The 22,043-nt window shown below is 35.5% G+C and overlaps 1 protein-coding gene across 1 annotated transcript; it reads left to right on the top strand.

The window, feature by feature from the left end:
* Window positions 1–1,429: 1,429 nt before the first annotated feature.
* On the top strand, window positions 1,430–20,459 carry LOC6054480 (late secretory pathway protein AVL9 homolog). Its single transcript, XM_038266613.1, has 5 exons — window positions 1,430–1,961; window positions 10,217–10,857; window positions 10,917–11,611; window positions 19,266–19,449; window positions 19,519–20,459. The coding sequence occupies exons 1-5, from the start codon at window positions 1,896–1,898 to the stop codon at window positions 19,967–19,969; spliced, it is 2,037 nt and encodes a 678-aa protein (XP_038122541.1). The 5' UTR covers window positions 1,430–1,895; the 3' UTR covers window positions 19,970–20,459.
* The last annotated feature ends 1,584 nt before the right edge of the window (window positions 20,460–22,043 follow it).

Consider the following 22,043-nt stretch of genomic DNA (forward strand, 5'->3'; position numbering starts at 1 on the left):
TCTAAATTTTTAAATTTTTAAATTTTTGAATTTTTGAATTTTTGAATTTTTGAATTTTTGAATTTTTGAATTTTTGAATTTTTGAATTTTTGAATTTTTGAATTTTTGAATTTTTGAATTTTTGAATTTTTGAATTTTTGAATTTTTGAATTTTTGAATTTTTGAATTTTTGAATTTTTGAATTTTTGAATTTTCGAATTTTTGAATTTATAAATTTTTGAATTTTTGAATTTTTGAATTCTTTAAATTTTGGAATTTTTGAACCTTTGAATTTTTGAACCATAGGTCAAAAGAGCAGACATACAAAAATCTCCAAAACACGCATTCGAAACTTTGCCCCCGGCTTGCCGGTACTTGTCGGGTATCAGAAAATGAGTACCCGACAGGTACCGACACATTTTTTTCTTCTACAGATGAACTTGAGATCAAATTTGATACCAGCTTTGCTACTTGCGGTGGGAGACTCGGGGGCAAATTCGAGAGCAAATTTGGTGGGAATCAAATCGGGTAGCAAATGGTTTAACTTTCAACATTTTCGAAAAATGAAATTCTTTGAAATTTTCTATAGGATTTAATAGTTTAATAAACATTTAGCATTTCTAGGCATGAATCAACACATAATTATCGATTTTGAAGGTAGACGAGAGCAAAAAATGATAAAAAAAACCCACATTTGCCCCCCGCGGTGGGCTTGTTTCGGTGGCAAATTTGCTACCCTAGCGGTGGGGATGAAGGAGTGTTTTCAAGGTGGCAAATTTGATCTCGGTATTCATGAGCCGGGTGCAAATTCGATTTGCACTCTAGCGCTGGAGATGCCCTTATTGGAAGAGTCTATAAAATATATTTTTTTGCAATTTCGTCGTGAAACTAATTACTTTTCCTGTCATTCTTGAACGACGAATCAGCCTACTTTTCTGTACCAAAAATAACAGAATCGAATAGCAACTGTTTTCAAAACAAATGCTGAAAAGTTCTACTTTTCAGCACTGAAATGGATGCTGAAAAGTTGAACTTTTCAGCACTTGTTTCGAAAAGTTATACTTTTCAACAATTTTCGAATAAACGATTCATTGACTCAATGCATGGACATTTATCCTATAATTCTGTTCAAAGGGTGTTTTCGGAATTGCAAAAAACGTTGTATGGAACTCGTTGCAAAACTTGATTTTTGCATCTCTCGTCGTATTTATCCAACTCGGTGAACCTCGTTGGATAAATGTACGACTCGTGCTGAAAAAATCCTCTTTTCGCAACTTGTTGCATAAACTACTATTTTCGTAATATGCATTTTTGTACCACTGTGCAGTGTGCGATATCGTCTCGAACTGGCACCACTGCAGCAGTTTGCTCGCCTGATTATCCGTCAACTGACAGCTGTTTAGCTCGGCCAAGAACAAACAACATCAACATCACCTCTCCCACTTTCGTCGTCCCACCACACAAAAACACCCCCGACGTCGCGGCTGACGAAAAACCAACAACCGAAAGTAGCAGCAGACTTTTTTGCACAATTTTCTTCATTTTTTGTGATTTATTACAAACAAAATAAACTTTTGATTGCTTCAAAGTTGATAGTGAGCTGAAAGTGTCTAAGTTTCCGTAAAAGTGCTTCGCCAAGGAGAAAATTTGATTTTGGTGGAGGACAAAATTTGCACAACAACAACTCAAGAAGAAGGACGAAAAAATCGATTTCGATCCTTGGCCGTGCGGGGACAGACACGCGAAGTAAAGTTGAAAAGTGAACTAAAGTGATGTTGAAACAAGCAGAACCATCGTCAAACGGATGGTAACTGCCAAGTGAAAACCTCCGGCAGGAACTTACCAAGCGACTTTATCGTTTGTTGGAAGAAGGAAGATCGCTTCCCGGAAGGCCAGAAGCAGGACGTTCGCCAAGGATGGCCACGAAGAACCCAATCCTACACATTTTGGTGGTGGGATTTCATCACAAGAAAGGATGTCAGGTTAGTCTTGTGGGCGATCCGGTGGCGTGCTGGGGAATCGCTCCGTGGGTGGCAAGTTATCGATGAATCATGCAATATGTGGCTCTCGTATTTCTCCAGCAGTTGATGTTTCTTATAATGTTGATAATTGTTGAGGCAATTTAGTGCGATAAAAATGTGCAAAGGCAAACTTGGTCAGGGCTTTTTAGCTTTGACAATAAGCTTCAACAATACAATATTAATATTGTATATCAAAACAGAGTTTTTTATGTAGTCTACCTTCTAGTACAGTAGTTATTGATGTTTATAAATTTTCTAAAATTTCTTCTTCCGGTTATATCAAATAGCTACATTAAAAAATATTGTTTAAATTGTTTAAAAACAACAAATTACAAATTACATATCAGCAAATCACGCAACACTTGTTGTTATTGCTGCACAGATTTAGAAATAAACAGAAATGCACATTTTTTTAAAAATACTTTATGTCATTGGAATTTGTCATTTGAACATGAACTGATTCACACAAGAAAAACACAAACAAAAAAAAGCAATATAAACAGCAACATACAACAAATATTTTGTAACAAATAGAAAAAATACAGTCCTAGCTCGATTATCTGATACCTCGATTATTAAAAGTTTTGATTACACCGACCAACAAAATTTCTGCGCAGGCTCAACTCGAGAGGAAGCATAAAGTTTGCGGTCTCCAGAACTCGTGCATTTTGATTTTTTTTTTAATATCTAGACAGGGCCGAACGGGGTTTCTCCAAAGTTTGTATGGGGAATTAGGGCGGTTCGTCGCTCTTCATACAACTAAAAATATTGGCGTCTTGGCCAAACAACTTTCCAGAAGACAGAAAACCTGAAAAGTTAGATTAAAAAAAGTACCCTAATCTTGAACCACCCTAATTTTCAACCGGGTCATAACTTGCCCCTTCCCATTTGCAACAACTTTGCTGAAGACACCAAAGCGCCACAATGACACCATTTTTTCAGAAAATCAACTTTCCAGTTAACTACGGTCTGCACAATGGTGCATAGGTCTTACAAATTACGCAAAAAAAAGTTCAAATTTATCATAGCAAATTGCAAATTACAATTAACAAATAATTAAATATAAATTCAAAATTGAAAATTGAATGTTACAAATTATAATTAAAAAAATTAAATTCAAAAATTGGGAATGAAAATTTACACATAACATGAGCATGAGCATGGTTGACTGCCAATGAGCTGCTACTCCGTTATTGACAGATCAGCTGAAGTTAAACAATGAATCAAAAATGATCAATGGGAGCCAACCATCCGTTCACTGTTTAACTTCTGAAGATCCCTACTTTATTAGTCAATACCGGCGCCCTCCCAAGAAGCCTGCAGTTCAACGAAAGGGAGGAATGTTAGTCCGATAGTTGAAGTTGCAGACTCATCAAGCACATAGTTTTTCGCTATATACTTGTTGATACCGCTTGAGACCGTTGAATCCACAGCATCTCCTTCAAGCATCACGTGATTATTTTTTTTGGATTAGTAGGATAAGGTATTGGCTTTTCGATGCCTCCCGAGCTACGACGCTATGGGGAGGACTTTCATTACAGACCCGTCGGCGAGCCTTCCGAGCAACGATGTTATGGAAAGGTCTTTCTGGTTAACACACAAAGTCACTCACACACAGTTATTTTGCTTCACTATTTACTCAACGATCCAAATTGTCAGTGCGTCTTTCGATCATTATATAGAAATGGCTTTTCACCGCAAAAAATAAAACCTTATTCGAAAAATTTAAACACAATCCACCCGACGCCGTGCCTCCCGATCAACAATGATATAGGAAGGGCTTTAAGGAATGAAAATTTACACATAACAAATTAAAAACTCTTAAATAAAATCAGGATTAAAATTTCCAATCATAAATATAAATAGAAATTGCCAAATAGAAATTCAAATTACAAATGACAAATTATAAAAAAAAAAACATAATAATTAATAACAAAAACAAAAGACAAATAACAAATACCAAATATCAAATAAAAATAAACCAAATAAAACAAAAAGAGAAAATGAGACAAATAGAACTAATAAAACAAATAAAACACATGAAATGAAAAAAAAAAACATACAGATGAAACAAATATAACAAATAAAACTTATAACAAAAAAAAAAAAACAAAAACAAATGAAACAAAAGAAAAAAAAAACAAATCTCGGAATAGTTTTCAAAAAGCCGTAAGAGCCATTGGTAAACAAAGTTTTTTTTGCATCGGTATTAAGCTTACTTACGAAAAACCAATATCAAAAATGCTCGAGATTGTTCATCTACACGTCCTTCAAGTGCCTCATACTTAAAATAAACGAAATTTTGTTTTATTTTCGAGAAAAACGAAAATTAGTGTCAGAGGCAGAGTTCCCAAATGAACCGGTTAGGCTAGGTTCACCTATAAACTTGGTTCGGCTTAAACCTCTCTTTGTGGTTCAATCCTGGTTCAGTGAACCATGAACCAAGGCTTAAGCCAGGCTAGCCAGGCTAATGAAAACCATAGCAATAATGCTACTGTGTAACAAATATTATTGTGTAACAATGTTACAATGTAACATTCATTACACCGTAACATTTTTACACCGTAACATTGTTACACCGTAACATTGTTACACCGTAACATTGTTACACCGTAACATTGTTACACCGTAACATTGTTACACCGTAACATTGTTACACCGTAACATTGTTACACCGCAACATTCATCACACCGTAACATTGTAACACCGTAGTATGGTTACACCGTAACATCGTTACACAGCAAAATTCGTTACACCGTAGTGTGAGTACACTGAACATTGTTACACCACAACATTCGTGACACCGTAGTTTGGTTACACCGTAACATTGTTGCACCGCAACATTCGTTGCATCGTAACATTCATTACACCGTGACATGCGTTACACCGTAATACTGTTACGGTGTAAGACTATTACGGTGTAACAATGTTATGGTGTAACACTGTTACGGTGTAACACTGTTACGGTGTAACACTGTTACGGGGTAATGAATGTTGTGGTGTAACAATGTTACGGTGTAATAATACTACGATGTAACGAATGTTACGGTGTAACCATATTACGGTGTAACAATGTTACGGTGTAGATTTAGGGTTAAACAGTGTCACGGTATAACAAAGCTTGCCGTTTAGTCTAATATTCTTTGATCAGGTTCAAGCCTGGTTCAAGCCAAAGGTTCATTTTGGCTAGCCTCGCCTGGTTTGAACCAAATGAACCATGGCTCACGGCACTCGGTGAGCCTGAGCCGACGATGCTTGCCGAGGTGTGGTGTGAACCTAAACCAGAAAAATGAACCTAGCCTAGCCGACGGCTTAGGCTCGTGGGAACAGAGGTCACGATGGCTCTTACGGTTTTTTGAAAACTCATCCGAGAAATACAACAAATAAAAACAAACAAGTGAAACAAATACAACAAATAACACAAATAAAAACAAAAAAAAAAACAAATAATACAAAAAAACAAACAAAAGCTAATGAAATAACAAAAATTAAAACAAATACAACAAATAAAATCAATTAAACCAATAAAACAAATAAAACAAATAAAACAAATAGAACAAATGAAACAAGTAAAACAAATGAACCAATTGAAAACAGTAAAAAACAAGCAAATAAAACAAATACAACAAATAAAAGCAAACAAAACTGATATGACTAATAAAACAATAAAACTAAAAATCAAAACAAAAAAAAAACAAGAAAAAACAATCAAACAAAAAATAAATAAAAACAAAAAAACACCTAAAAGCAAAAAAAAGAAAAAAAAAACAATTGAAACAAACAAAACAAATAGAACCAATTAACTAATTAAACCAATTAAAAAAATAAAACAAATATAACAAAAAAATGTCAAAATCATAACAAATTGCAAATTAAAACTAACAAATTATTCAATACAGATTTAAAATTGAAAATTGCTCAGTTACAAATTACCATTTTAAAAAGATGAAATTCAAAAATTGGGAATAAAAATTTACACATGACAAATTAAAAACTCCCTAATGCACCTAATAAAATCAGGTTTTAAATTGCAAATCACAAATATGAATAGAAATTGCCAAATAGAAATTCAAATTACAAATGACAAATTATAAAATAACATAATAATAAATAACAAAAACAAAAGACAAATTACAAATACCACATATCAAATAAAAATAAACCAAATAAAACAAAAAGAGCAAATGAGACAAATAGAATTAATAAAACACATGAAAAGAAAAAAACATACAAATATAACAAATAAAACTAATTAAAAAAAAACAAATGAAACAAATGCAACAAATGAAACAAAAGAAAATAAAAACAAATAAAACAAATAAAAACAAAAACGTGAAACAAAAACAACAAATAACCCACAAAAAAACAAATACAACAAATAAAAGCAATTTAACCAATGAAACAAATAAAACAAATACAACAAATGAAACAAATAGAACAAATGAAACAAGTAAAACAAATGAACCAATTAAAAACAAGCAAATAAAACAAGTACAACAAATTAAAGGAAACAAAACTGATATGACTAATAAAACAAATAAAACAAAAACATACAAAAAAAAAACAATCAAAAATCAAACAAAAAACAACAAAAAAAATAAAACAAAAAAAAACACATAAAAGCAAATAAAACAAAAAAAAACAATTCAAACAAATACAAAAAAACAAAACAAATAAAACCAATTAAAGCAATTAAAAAAATAAAACAAATACAACAAAAAATGTCAATCAATCATAACAAATTGCAAATTACAACTAACAAATTATTAAATACAATTTTAAAATTGAAAATTGTAAGTAACAAATTACCATTTAAAAAAGATGAAATTAAAAAATTGGGAATAAAAACTTGCACATGACAAATTAAAAACTCCCAAATAAAATTAGGTTTTAAATTGCAAATCACAAAAATGAATAGAAATTGCAAAATAGAAATTCAAATTACAAATGACAAATTATAAAATAACATAATAATAAATAACAAAAATAACGGCAAATAACAAATACCAAATATCAAATAAAAATAGAACAAATGAAACAAATAGAAGAAATAAAACAAATAGAACAAATAAAACAAATAAAACACATGACGAGAAAAAGAAAACATACGAATGAAACAAATATAACAAATAAAACTAATAAAACCAAACAAAAACCAATGAAACTAATACAACAAATAAAACAAATAAAAGCAAATAAAACAGATAAAATTAATAAAACAAAAAACACATAAAATCAAATAAAACAAATGAAACAAAAAAAAAAACAAAAAAAAAAACCAACAAGTGAAACAATTGTGGTTTGGTTGAGCGTTTTAGCAGAATGCATTACTATCTTTGTTTCTTTGTATTCAAAGTGAAACAAAAACAACAAATAACAGAAATAAAAAAATAAACTTAAAAAAAACAAATAACACAAAAAACAAATGAAACTAATGAAAAAACATAAAGAAAACCAAATAAAAACCAATTAAACCAATTAAACAAATACAACAAATAAAACCAATCGAACAAATGAACAAGTAAAGCAAATGAACCAATTGAAAACAGAAAAAAAACAAACAAATAAAAAAAACACAACAAATAAAACAAAGAAAAGCAAACAAAGCTGATAAGACTAATAAAACAAATAATACAAATAAAATTAAAAATCAAAACAAAAAATAAAACAAACAATACAAAAAAAAACAAAAAAAATATAAAAACAAACAAAAACAAATAAAACTAATAAAAAAAACACATTCAAGCAAATAAAACAAAATAAAACAATTGAAACAAATACAACAAATAAAACCAATTATAAAAATAAAACAAATACATAAAAAAAAATTGTTAAACTAATCATAACAAATTGCTAATTACAATCAACAAATTATTAAATACAAATTCAAAATTGAAAATTAAAAGTTACAAATAACCATTTAATAAATAATATTAAATAAAACAAATACAACTAATTGAACCAATTAAAAAAATAAAACTAATGCAACAAATAAAAAAAATAGAAAAAATTAAACAAGTAAAAAAATGAACCAATTGAAAACAGAAAAAAAGCAAATAAAACAAAAAAAAATCAAATTATTCGCTCTACAGCATTTCTTTGGCATTCTTGATTACGTGATTCCTACTCGAAACTAAGTGTCCGAAGGCTTGATTGTTGAGGCAATTTCAAACCTCTTTTTACACCTTAGCTTACATCCACCCGAGGTTTAAACTGACGACCTTTGGATTGATAGTCCAACTGCCCACCAGCGACTCCGCCGAGGCAGGACCCAGGGAGACGACTCCTACTACACCTAGACTGAGCTAACGATCTAACCCTTTAGGTTAGACCGGGGCCAACATTTACTTCCCTATCCGACGGAAGGCGTGATCAGACAAATCACGTCTCAAAATTTGCCACTGGGACCTTCTGGGATCAAACCCAGGCCGACTGGGTGAGAGGCAATCACGCTTACCCCTACACCACGGTCCCGGCAATGAAACAAATCAAACAAGTAAAAGCAAACAAAACTGATATACCTAACTAATAAAACAAATAAAACTATAAATCAAAATATAAATAAAACAAATGGTACAAAAAAAAATAAAAAAAAACAAAAAAGCAAAAAAAAACAATCGAAACCAATACAGCAAATAAAACAAATAGAACAAATAAAACAAACACCAAATACAACAAATAAGAAAAAGAAAACAAAAAGAAATCAGCAAACAAAAGCAAATGACAAGAGTAAATTATCAAAACAACCTATGGGTTATGGGTTTCCTATATATGTAGGACCTTATGAAAATTGAATCCAGAAATACAGTTCTTGTTCGGTGACTGGGCTGAGAACGTAGCCCAGTCATCGAATGCTGCTCGTTAACTGGGCTGAACGAAAAATAACGAGGGGACTACCGATGCATAATCTTTTTTTTGATGAAATATAAAAATAAAAGTTGCTTAAATTTATTTACAATGATTACTTTTCTTTATTCTTTAATTGTGACTTAAAATTATATAATAGTTAGAAAAAAAAAGTTTTTTTTTTATTTGTTGAACTTGATTTTTGCATCCATTATCCCCTCGGTGATGTCGGTTTGTTTTGGTTTTTGATGTTTGTCTGCTTTTTAACTGGGCTACGGCCCAGTTATCGAACGCCCAGTTAAAAAGCAGCCCTGTTCAACAACGCCCAGTTACCGAACAACTACTGTTCTACAAAGAAGGCTGGTGCAAATTTTATTTAATGTTTTTGTCTCCCCCCTTCAAAGTTGGGCCGAAAAATCGGGGGGCAAAACAAATATTTATTCAAAAAGCTTAAAAATTTCAATGGAAATTTAAGTACAATCAGCTGAAATTAATTTAAAATGCGCTTCCCTGCGTTTAGAGTCACTTTCTGCATGTTTGAGTTGATTTAAAAATGTCTCGAATTTTTGAAAATTTTCGATGTTTAAGTTTTTTTTTCGCTAAAATTTTTGTTTTTATCAAATCTTTCATTTTTTGAAAATTTTTGATTGCAAAACAACTGAACTAGTGTAAAATGCATTTTAAAACACTTTTTCCATGCAAATGCTGAAACTATGGCTTGTTATTTCAATACTTATTCACCCCCCCCCTCGACCTCGGCCAAAACTTTGAAAACTATTTGCATCGGCCTAAAACAAAAACACAGCAAATAAAACAAATAAAAACAAATAAAATAAATCAAAAAAATAAAAGCAAATAAAACAAATAATAACAAATAAAACTAATAAAATAAGTTGCTTTGAACGTCAGCTTACAAAACGCAACAAACAAACTCGCACTTTCTCAGTTTGCCAAACTCGCAAACAAGGCAAAATGAATGCAGGCTGACCTTTGTACAAGCAAATCCAGGCAAACAAACAAAGCAGACAAACTGTCAAAAAGAGCGAGTTTGTTTGTTTGTTTGCCGTAGTGTAAAACTGCCCATGTTCGCATAAATGTCCCATATGCAAAAACAGCAAGCTGAGAAAAACGCAAGGCAAATTTGTCCCACACATAAAGCTACGTCTTAAGTCTTCGCGATCTCCTGATTTATAGAAAACTGTATCAATAACTCAAAAGTGATGAAAATGCATATGGGACATTTATGCGATCATGGGCAGAATAGCTCCTTTAGAATCGGTATCGCTAAAGATTCTAGAATTTCCCCTACTTAATTATTATGTAAATTTTTAAGTGCAATGTAATGCTAACTTCACACTCCAACCCACAGGTCGAATTCTCCTACCCGCCGCTGATCGCCGGCACCGAGGGCCGCCAGGAGTGTCCCTCGGGCTGGAAATACCTGCCAACGTTGGCCCTGCCCGACGGTTCGCACAACTTCAACAAGGACTTTGTGTGCTTCAATCTGCCCAGCCTCGTCGATCCGCACGACTCGATCTACGGCATCAGCTGCTATCGGCAGATTCCGGTGGAGGAGCTGAAGATTCGCACCGCCGATGTGACTCGGAGTACGGTTCAGAAGTCGGTTTGTGCGCTGCTTTCGATTCCGATTTACGGCTACGTCGAGGTGAAGCTGTCGCTGATTGCGCACGCGTACTTTGAGCAGGGTGACTTCGACTGTACGGAGATTCTGGTGCGGGCGTACGAACAGCTGAACGCTTGCCTGACCTCGATGGATCCGCTGGAGGAGTTGGCTCCGTCGTCGAGGTTGCACTTTGTGGGACTGCCGCTGCGGGAGCTGGTGCTGAAGTGGCGCCACAAACTGCTCATGCTGTACAAGCTGCTGCTGCTGCAGAAGCGAGTCGTCTGCTACGGATCGCCGGTTCAACCGATTTGTGCACTGATTTTGGGCGTCGTTTCACTTCATCCGGGGCTGCTCGCGGACGGGTTCCAGGAGGTGGCGTGTGTAAAGTAAGTTTGAACAGACTGTTGATCCTTTTTTCATCTTCTAATGACTAACTTCGTTTCAGAACTTCCCGACCGATGTCGCCTATGCCCACCTTTGGAACTCCCCAGGAAGAGCAGAAGAAATTCTCACCGGTGTCCGCGTCCCCCGTGGAAGAGAAAGCAGCTCCCACCGAACCCAGCCCCGTCGAGTCCCTCATCGAATCCGCCCGAGAGGATCGCGAAGACACGCTCAGTGCGGGCAGTACCAAAGAGTTGACGACGCCGGGCTCTGACGAGGTGTCCCAATGTTCGCTGGAAGACGCGGCGCGGAAGCAGCCCGGGCTGGTGCGCGAAACGAGCGTGGACACGATTGCCGCCAACTTTGCCAGTCTGTGCGCCATCAAGCCGGACGAGTGGGCCGCTCCGATGCGGATATTCCACGAGGGGAATCTCTGCCTGCCGTACATCTCGTTGCCGTACATGGACCTGCTGAGTGATCCCTCGGTCAAGGGGTACATCATCGGGGCGTCCAACGTGCTGTTTCAGCAGAAGCGGAACCTGGCGGACGTGATGATCGACGTGGAGAATGCCGTTATTGATGTGTACGAGCTGGAGTTGAAGCGACAGGTGCAGCTCAGCACGGAGGATCTGCGGTTTGCGGATTTTATCATTAAAAATGTGCAGAATCCGAAGGAGGATGCCGAGGGGAGCGAGGTTTGGATTCGGGAGCAGTTCTACGGTTACATGGTGGCGATGGTCAAGTCGTCGCTGCATCCAGGTGAGTGTGTTTAAAGCAAACATAAAAAAATAATTCTTGGTGGACTCTGTCTCTGGAAATATCCCAGGCCTTATAAGAAACCACTGAAAATGAACGACATTAGAAAGTGGTTGTAGCAGTCAGCATTTTTATACTCGAGCGTCTGTCAGTTGACCAACACGAAGATGAGACGAACGCAATCGAGCTCGGCAGTCAAGCAATCGCTCGACACAAAGCTTGTGCTCTCTCTTTTTTTCTAAATCTAATCTAATTCTAAATAAGTGCTTGCAACGCTCGTGACAGCAATTATTTGAAAGTAGTCAAGAATGTCAAACTTTCGTGCTTTAATCGAAAGGATTTCTGTCGAGAATTTCTGTCTGTGTGACTTTGACGAACGAAAGCAGAATTCAAAGGGTCGAAAGAAAATGTAAACCATGGCTTGTTATTATTTTTTCTATTTTTAAAACATTCTAAAACCGTTTGTTGGATGTGACAGTTGCCCCGTAATTTTGGTTCCTTATTATTATTTTTTTTTAACTAAAACACGTCTCAACTATGACACGCTTTCACGTTTTAACATCTCTTAGACAATTTTATAGCAATTTTATGGTCACTCATGGTCACTATTTTTAAAAAACGAAAAACTGCAAATATTTCGCTAAAATCTAACTTTCGGTGGCTATATCTTGAAAACAGAGCCCTTTATCAAAAAAATCTGTAAAGTACTTTTCGATTGGAAATACAATTTTACATTAAAAATAAGTCAAATTTGTTTTATAATCTAATCTAATCTAATCTAACCCTAGCGCAGCCAGTCTTTCGAGGGCATCCTAGAGAATGCCTTAGGTTGATTGAAGCCTAGCATCTTCTTGTTATTATCAATTATCATTATCATTGTATGGGTGAACCAATTACACAAAATAGCTTCTTTGGTCATAGGAAAGGCCCCCACAAAGTTTGAGCCAAATAAAAAATACAACAAAAAAAAATGGTCGAAATCAGCCGATTTCGTAGAAAGTTGCTGACTAGTTCAATCATTATCAAAATATGTAAGATTTTATGAAAACAAAACTTTTAGTCAAAAAACCAAATATGCTAAAAATTATTCTAAGCGGCTGTTCAAATTTTACGTTCAGAAATTTTCGAGTTGTCAGACCCCTCCCCCTATCACTCACTTTTCCTATATCTTCAACATGGGCTGTCACAAACTCAAGATGCCCCTCCCCTTCCCCCATTCATGTACCAGAATTTAAATTTCAATTGCTTGTTCTATTGCCATTTCTAAGTTTTTTGAAAAAACTATTTTTAGTCCCACGATTTTTCGGGCCGATTTTAAAAGCTTAAAAGATTACTACTGACCTTATTTAAAAAAATAAATTGTTCGGCCCAATCGGCCAGTCCCTACGTTGTGTTCTAACTCTTTGCGGGACTGCCGGAACCAACGACTTACGAACGACGGCGGAGCTTCAGGGACGATGGCGGACGAAGACGTGTCTCACCGTAAATGAAACACGGTGATTTCTTGGTCTCCGAGAGGCCACCTTTCTCCTCGGAGGTTCACCACAGAAGATTTTATTATCACAATTTTACAATACAAGAAACCTTTAATCTAGATCACAGAAAATAACATCACGAAGATAAACAATAACATACATGACAGACTGTACTGTCAGCCTACTAGCGCTCCCAGCGGTCAATGAGGGAAACACTACGTGACCGGGGGGTTATACAAATCTGGGACGGGACGGCTGGATAGAGTCTTCTTTTTGAGTGTTTACGTTTGTATTCTTCTTCTGTTTTTTGCAAGAAAATTCGTGTTCGAAAACAAATATCAAGCAATCTGTGATTCAGATAGCTTGACAATTCAAATTTTCTTGATGATGTTTTTCAACTCAGTGCTCAAGCATGCGGATGACTTTTTCTTTGGTTGAAAGGTTGTTTAGTTTTTCCTCGCAGATTTTTTTTGATTTGGCTGTTAAAATTTGCGGTTGGACGTGGGTGGAGAATCCTGAGTTTATGTTCCATCGTTTAACGGTGGATCCGTTCATAAGGAGCTGCCTGATTCAAATTACTTGAAATGGTTGGCAAATCAAAGATGAGTCAAAAAATGATCACTTCTTCTATTTTTATTGTGTTTTTTATATGAAAGATTTTTTATTTTCATTTGGATGTGAAAAATGCAATACGATTTAAATGCGTTTTCTTACTTCAATCTAAATAAAATCCTAAAAAGCCTGCAAGTCATTAAATGGGAGGGGAGATTTTTTCTTAGATCTGCTCCTGTCGTTGTCCCGTTACGCAAAGGAAGTAAATAAACCTTTCCCAGTTCCCCAAGAGGAGCACGTCGAATTCAACGGCAATTTTTACTCAACTTTAAAGATATTTAACATTCCATAGGTCGCACGCCCTAAGGTGTCAGAATCGAAAGAAATGGCTGGCAAAAATTCAAATTTGTACCAATTCATTCACTTCAAAGGGCAAAAAAGTTTGTTTTTCAATTTGTGGCAATGTGTTGAAATAAAAAAGTGCGAAAAAATCAAATAGGCTAAACTGTGGCCATTATTTTTGTTTGATTTTAAATCCAGTTCTACGGTGTTGTTTCTTCACGCCACATTTTAATTTCATAGGAAGCACAGGTTTAATATTGTTCAATCTAGATGACATTTCTATATAACGCGCAAAAAAAATAACAATAGTTTTAAATGGGCAAAAGAATAGTCAGTTCATGAAATGTATTGTTTTTTAAAATGAAAATGCTGATAAGTCAACATTCGGTGTACGATAGAAATAAATGCCTTTCAATTGAAAATATTTTAATTAATCTATTCATGCAATTTACAATTTTTTGTGAAATTGATTTTTTTTTATTTTTTTCAATTCAAATTACAATACTTCTCATTTTCTCCTCATAAGAAAGGACTGGTTTAGGTTGACAGAAGCGGCCATGTTGAAAGTGGTTTAGTTTGACAATAGGTTTTTTTCTCTTTGTTTATCCCATCCCATCCCAGATACAAATTATGCCATAATAGGGTAAATTTGTAAATTACAAGAAATAAAAAAATGATTATAAAAAATTAACCAAATTAGAAAGTTTTGCATTTTTTAAACACATAATATTTTTAAAATACTTTTTGCATTTTTAAATACTTTTTTTTTAATTTCAGAAATGTTAGAAATTTTAATAATTTTAATAATCTTAGAAATTAAACAAAAAGAAAATTTTAAATTTAGGCCGTTGCAAATATTTTTCCAAGTTTATGTCATATTTAGCATGTTTGAACTCCTTTGATATCGTTTTAAATTTTCATAAAACACCAATGTACAGTCCCACGAAAAGTTTTCTTTTTTGCGAAAAAAAAAATTCCATCAATACCTCGATATTTTCAAAACTAATGATTGGAAAGCAACTGTACGCCTGTAATAGTAGTTTATGCAACAAGTTACAAAAAGAGGATTTCTTCAGCACGAGTCGTACATTTATCTAACGAGGTTCACCGAGTTGGATAAATACGAAGAGTGAGCATGAGCATGAGCATGAGCATGGTTGACTGCCAATGAGCTGCTACTCCGTTATTGACGGATCAGCTGAAGTTACACAATGAACCAACAGATGAATAGTGGGAGCTAATCATCCTCACTGTATAACCCCTGAAGATCACTGCTTTAAGTCAATACCGGCGCCCCCCCAAGAAGATGCAGTTCAACAAAGGTAGGAATGTTAGTCCGATAGTTGAAGTTGCAGACTCATCAGACACAGAGTTTGTCGCTCTATACCTGTTGACACCGCATGAGACCGTTGAATCCACAGCATCTCCTTCAAGCATCACGGGAAGTGGGGGAATTGTGTTAGTAGGGGAAGGAAAGGGAAGGTCAGGATTCATCTTGGTAAATGATATGACCAGAAAGTGAAACAATCGTTGCTTTCCGAGCTACGACGCTATGAGAAGGTCTTATCAATCGCGTATTTTTTACTTCTTACCGCCGGCGTGCCATCTGAGCAACGATGCTTTGGGAAGGGCTTTCAAACTGAAACGAAATTTGATTTGACGTATTATTCAACTTCTTACCGCCGGCGTGCCATCCGAGCAACGGTGCTATTGGAAGGGCTTGCAGAACGAAATGTAATTATAATTAACGTTTTATTCGGCGACGTGCAGTTAATACTATAATATCACGAAAATATCAAATAGTGCTGCTACACAGCGCCCGACCTCTCAATAAAAAAACTTCACGATTTTATCTCGACAAGAGCGCAAACAACCGGCTCGTAAGCAGAAATTAATCTCACAAACGACGACGCGAATCTCTTTTCCAATGAATTCACGAAACTTCCCTTGATAACTTGATAAATACGAAGAGTGCAGAAAAAATCAAGTTTTGCAACGAGTTCCATACAACATTTTTTGCAATTCCAAAAAACACACACTGAGTGAAATTTTATGTCAAATTTTCATGTATTTTGTCAATAAATCGATTAAATCAAAAAAATGTTGAAAAGTGTTACTTTTCGAAACAAGTGCTGAAAAGTTCAACTTTTCAGCACACATTTGAGTGCTGAAAAGTAGAACTTTTCAGCATTTATTTTGAAAAGTGTTGCTATTCGATTCTGTTATTTTTGGTACAGAAAAGTAGGCTATTTCGTCGTTCAAGAATGACAGGAAAAGTAAGTAGTTTCACGACGGAATTGCAACAAATATATTTTAAAACACTTTTTTCATGCAAAACCTGGGCTTGTAATTTAAATTTTTATATTTTTTTGTATTTTATTTTTTGCTGATTTCGGGCTTTTTTTATTTTTTTGAAGAAGCTATTTTGTGTTACTGGTTTAACCATACAAATCTCCATACAATTTTGGTAGCTGTCCATACAAAATTGGTACGTAAATATGCAAACAGCTGCAACTTTTCAGTGGATTTTCTGGTCAATTTGGTGTCTTTGGCAAAGTTGTAGGTTAGGATGTAACAAAACCACACTTTTTTGCGGGCATTTCAGGGGATGATCCCCTAGGTGTACTGAGTCAGAATCCCAAATATGAGCTCGATTGGTTGCGACAGGACCTGGCGCTCCGGCTTCAAAGTTTAAATGGGATTTAACCCGTAAAATCGGTGCGTTTTGGTTTTTGCCCTTTTTGAGTCCTTCAACGATTTTTGGATTTTTCAAAAACCTCATGAGCTTATAGTTTGTGTTCCAGGGTACAACTTTGCCGAAGACTGCGCAGAGATTTGACCGCTCTGAAAAATGGTACAGAATTTACAATATCTTTTCTCTTGTTTTTCAGATAACGTAAAACATGTTCTGGCAACACTCGCTTTTGATGCGCGCTTTCGGCAAACTATGCAACGCATGCTACGGTGCGTCGCGATGCGTCAGCATGTATTTGTCCAGCGTCGTGTTGTTGTTTTTGTTGTTGTGATTGTTGAGAAAGAAAGTTCTTATGGAACTGCAAGAAGCTCTCCGGTTGACTCTCAGGGTTCAGTTGGAACCGATTCTAAACCTTGCTCGAGTGCAACCTAACGCGGCTGTCTTGAAAGCGCTTTATTACGCATGGATGTTGTGTGCATTTTGAATATTCCGTATTCCGGAAGATATTTCGAGAGACACGCATTTTAGTGAGAGTTTTCACTCTCTTTGTAATCAATCAAAGAGTTATGGCAATTTGGCAATAAAATCGGTCATAAACAAATTAATGTATTGCATTGACAACATTAGTAAACACTATTTTCATACAGCAGACTTCTCTGGCTAGATATTTTGCGAATTCATTAGACACCAATTGCACTATGTTCGAGCATAGGTTCGCTAACATGTCCCCCAACACCACAACTGGTCGAGACGAAAAAGATCCACACGGGTTAATGACAGGACCAGGTGGGCTTAAAACTAATTCCTGCGAGTCACTGCCAAATAGAATACCGGAATCTACGACAGATTAAAAGAGCAGCACCGGTGATCAAATCCTCCGGCACCATCGAAAACATAAGCACAACATCCAAATAAAGCATTTTCTTTCCATGTGTCAAACTTTGACCGTTGTACGCTGGATGTTTTCTCGCTGCTATAGAGTTATCTAAACCCGAGCTCACGCACACTAGCACCCCATTTGTTTTGCTGGAGGGTACAAAATTTAACCTCAATCTTTTTCGTGTACGTACACGCAATACATGCGCACGTAGATAACTCTATAGTTACGACGTCTGGCTCTGGATGCGCGCGTTCAAAGAAAGTGTTGCCAATACTTATCAAACAAATTAATGGCAAAAAGTTTTTTTATTTTCAAATCATTGTACAAGCTGTACTAACTATCAAATCTCTTCACAGTCTTCGGCAAAGTTGTGCCCTGAAACTTACACTATAAGCTCATGAGGTTTTTGAAAAATCCAAAAATCGTTGAAGGCCTCAAAAATGGCAAAAACCAAAACGAACCGATTTTACGGGTTAAATCCCATTTAAACTTTAAAGCCGGAGCGCCAGGTCCTGTCGCAACCAATCGTGCTCATATTTGGGATTCTGACTCAGTACCCCTAGGGGATCATCCTCTGAAATGCCCGCAAAAAAGTGTGGTTTTGTTACATCCTATTGTAGGTATTGTTGAGGACTATTGAGAAAAAATAGATACACGGAAAAAATGCTGTTTTTTAACTAACCTTTTTTTCACAAAAACTTAATTTCCCAAAATACGTGTTTTTTTTTTTGATTTTAGAGATTTTTCGATATGTTTTAGGGGACCAAAATCCCAACTTTTGAGCCATTGCGAAGTATGGTCAAAAAATCTGCCGCCGATTTATAATTTTATGAAAAAATAGTGATTTTTGGAATAAATCTAAGTTTTATACAAAACAAATTTTGACCGTATTTTTTATGTAATATTGAATTTGCAATCGAAAAGCACTTTACAGATTTTATAACAAAGGGCTCCGTTTTCAAGATATAGCCACCGAAAGTTTGATTTCAGCGAAATATTTGCATTTTTTATATTTTTAAACATGGTGACCATGAGTGACCATTTCTGATTTTTTTAAGTTCACAAAATTTGCTATAAAATTGTCTAAGAGGCATTGAAACTAGACCTCTGGTTGCTGAGATACAGCGGCCTGAAGAAAAAGAAACAGAAAAATTGAAGTTTTCTGACCCAATTGTCCGGTTTTTAATGTTAAACCATGAAATATTCGTGAAATTTTCCGATCTTTATAAAAAAACAATATTTAAAAAAATGAATTTAGCCTAAAATTTTAAAAGGGCCAAACATTCAATATTAAGCCCATTTGAAATGTTAGTCTAGATTTAAAAAAAATCAAAATATTGTTTTCAAAAAGATAAGAAATCAAGAATGTTTTAAGTTTACTTACAATTTACTAAGAATTTACGAACATTTTCCTAGAAGGATTTGAAGAAATTGGACTTTCAGTTTCTGAGATACAATCTTGCAAACAATTAAAATTGAGCATACAAAAAAGTTACGTTGTCCGATTAGCCTTATTTTATTTTTTATTTTTGAGTATGAAAAGTAAAATTCCGAGTTGTGAAAATCCCAAAAGTTTGAAGTTTTAAGTCGATTGTCTCGACTCTATTGTCGCATTTTCAAAATAAACAAAACTAACGTTAAAAATGTAATCAAACTTATTATGAAAACGCTTTTAAAATTTCTTTTTTTCCTATCCATTTTCTTCCCAACCAGAGGGCAGCAAAGAGCTGGAACACTTCAACGTAAGCTTCATGAACGCACTAAAACAGACCGCCTGCTACCAGGACTGGCTAGCGCGCAGTGCCGGCGGCACGATCGCGGCCTTCGAGAACCAGATCGTGGGCCATCCGTTCGCGGGAACTCTTTCGGTGGCTGACATGAAACTCCGAATTGCACAGTGAGTCGATTTTTATCGATGATGATTATTTTTGGAAATGTTTAAAAATTTAATTTTTCTAATTTCCAGAACCATGCAAAACAGCGAAAGTGGCCGGAAGCTCAACCAGGCGGTCAACAGTACTAGTCGGGTGGTCGGAGGTGCCCTCACGACGGCCAAGGGCGCCTTCTCGACCTGGTGGACATCGATCACGGCGGCGGTTCCGGCTGGCCAGCAGCAGCAGCAATCGGCGCAACAACCCACCGCACAAAGCACGACGAATAGCACGACGACCAGCGAAGAGTCGGACGCGGATGTTGAGGCGGCGGAAGTGGACGACAGTGACGATTACAGCGAGGAGGAGGATCAGGAGGAAGGGGGCGATCAGGACAGTCAGAGCAAAAACGTGCGGAACAACCGGGCGGAGCTGCCGAGTCAGATCGAGACAGCCGAACCGACGCTGGAAGTGACAAACAATATAATCGAAATTGGAAAGGAGGCTGAAATGCTGGACCGGAAGCAGAGAATCTTTAATGTTTAGGCGCCCGAAGGGGCACATCCTCGATTGAGCTGGACTCCAAATTATGATTTAAATCAGGTTAAATTTTTGTTTCCTTCGCATTTATGCCGAACCCAGAATTTCCTTCAGTTTTCGTTAAAGTTTCACTTGCGAAACAATTTGTGAAATCATTCCAAAAAAGAAAAAAAATCATCTGAATTTCCTTTTTATTTTCCGATAAAATTGCAAATGTCGCTGTTGTACTTATACAGTAAAGAGCAAAAATGTGTTGTCCGCACTGGACCCAAACTAGTAAATGTTAATAATTATGAAACGTAAACATTTTTTTTTGCAAAAAAGAAAAACAAACCCGCAAACGTTGAGCATGTGTAAAATCATCGTGTGATAAAATAATATATTGTAGTAGGTCCTACAACAGAATAGCTGTTAGAACGATATGAAGTCAAGCAACAACAAAAAAAGAGGGTTACACAAACATAAGACAAATAAATCATCAACTAAACTCATTAAACGATGTTTTATTAATTTCTCTGTTTTAAATTATTTATTTGCGCTTAATAGTATTTTATTGTGTAATCCGAACCGAACAAATGCGTTTGTGTTTTTTTGTTTCCTTTACAGTCTAGAATCGATTTCCCGAAGGTGTCTGGAGAATCGAATCATGGGCATCATTTTTTTGTTTTTTTGTCTTCTCACTTTTAACATTAAATTCAATTTCTGTGACCAAATTTTAGTCAAATTTGAGTAGTTAATTGCCTGTTATATTACAAAATGCATTTTCTCAATATTTTATCACCGCCATTTTGGCAGCCATCTTGGATGTTAAGTTTCCACAGTACTTTTGTAATTCTGTCGTGATACTAATTACTTTTCCTGTCTACCTTACTTTTCCTCCTCTACCCAAAATAACAGATTCAATTAGAAACTGAAATGGATGACTGAAAATAAGACCGAAGGTGACTTTATAGCTGTCGGCGACTATTGGTAGTACCAACCACTAGTGTCTTCCTTTTATCTACAAGAACTTCGCCGCCCTGAGCTCCTAAGTATACGAGAGTTTGGCACGGAGTGACGGCGCCGAACACCCATATTGACACATAGAATTTTAAGGCAGCCACTGCGGGATTCATATCGGCGACCTCTGGATTCCGATTGATCTACACGGGTATCAAATATGGCCTCAACAATAAACCGCTGAAATTTAAATAATATGTGGTCGATAAAATCGGAATTGATATTAAAAGTAAGAAAAAAAAAATAAATAAAAAAAAAATCTCCATCATTCGAGTACAGTCATCCCACGTATTCGGAACACCCACAAATTCGGAACACTTTTGTGTTAATTTGTCACTAGCATGCCAAATGCACCTTTAATTATCGATTTTCTATGATTTTTCGAACATTGGCCGATCTGTAAACTGTTCCGAATATGAGGGATGACTATACTCAGAAAAAAATGATGGTAATATTCATCAGGATTAATAATTAATTTTTCCCCAAAAAATGATGAATTTTCATCAGTTTTTGATGAATATTTATCAGGTTCACATTTTTTATGTAATACTACTAAAAAAGAGGTAATATTCAACCGACCAAATTTTCAACATTCCAAAATTCAACTTGTTTGCCTTCCTCACCTTATTAATTTGACCTCTTAGACCCATCTTCACGTATACATATCGACTCAGAATAATGTTCTGAGCAAATGTCTGTGTGGATGTGTGTAGGTGGGTGGACAAAAAAAAATGTCACTCGATTATCTCCGAAATGGATGAACAGATTTCCGCCGTATTAGTCTCATTCGTTCTGTCTTGGGGTCCCATAGGTCACTATTTAAAATCAGCAAGTTTAGTTAAGTACTTCAAAAGTTATGCCAAAAAAACGATTTTGGCGTATGTCCGGAAGATTAAAAACGGGTTGTTTTTGCAAGAAAACCTATCATGTTATACATTTTCAGAAAGGATCTTTCCAATGAGGCCAAAACATTGAAGATCTGACAACCCTATCAAAAGTTATTAGCACTTAAGTGTTATTTATACACTTTTTGGAGGCCGGATTTCAGATATTCTGATAGAAATATTGTCTGAAACTTCCA

The sequence above is a fragment of the Culex quinquefasciatus genome, chromosome 1 (assembly GCF_015732765.1).
Source record: "Culex quinquefasciatus strain JHB chromosome 1, VPISU_Cqui_1.0_pri_paternal, whole genome shotgun sequence".
NCBI lineage: Eukaryota > Metazoa > Arthropoda > Insecta > Diptera > Culicidae > Culex > Culex quinquefasciatus.

Bases quoted from the DNA above. Each gene is read 5' to 3' on its own strand.
- LOC6054480 (XM_038266613.1), top strand. From the start codon at position 1,896: ATGGCCACGAAGAACCCAATCCTACACATTTTGGTGGTGGGATTTCAT. The intron at 11,612-19,265 runs GTGAGTGTGTTT...CTTCCCAACCAG, and splicing joins CAAGTCGTCGCTGCATCCAG to AGGGCAGCAAAGAGCTGGAA. The intron at 19,450-19,518 runs GTGAGTCGATTT...TCTAATTTCCAG, and splicing joins ATGAAACTCCGAATTGCACA to AACCATGCAAAACAGCGAAA.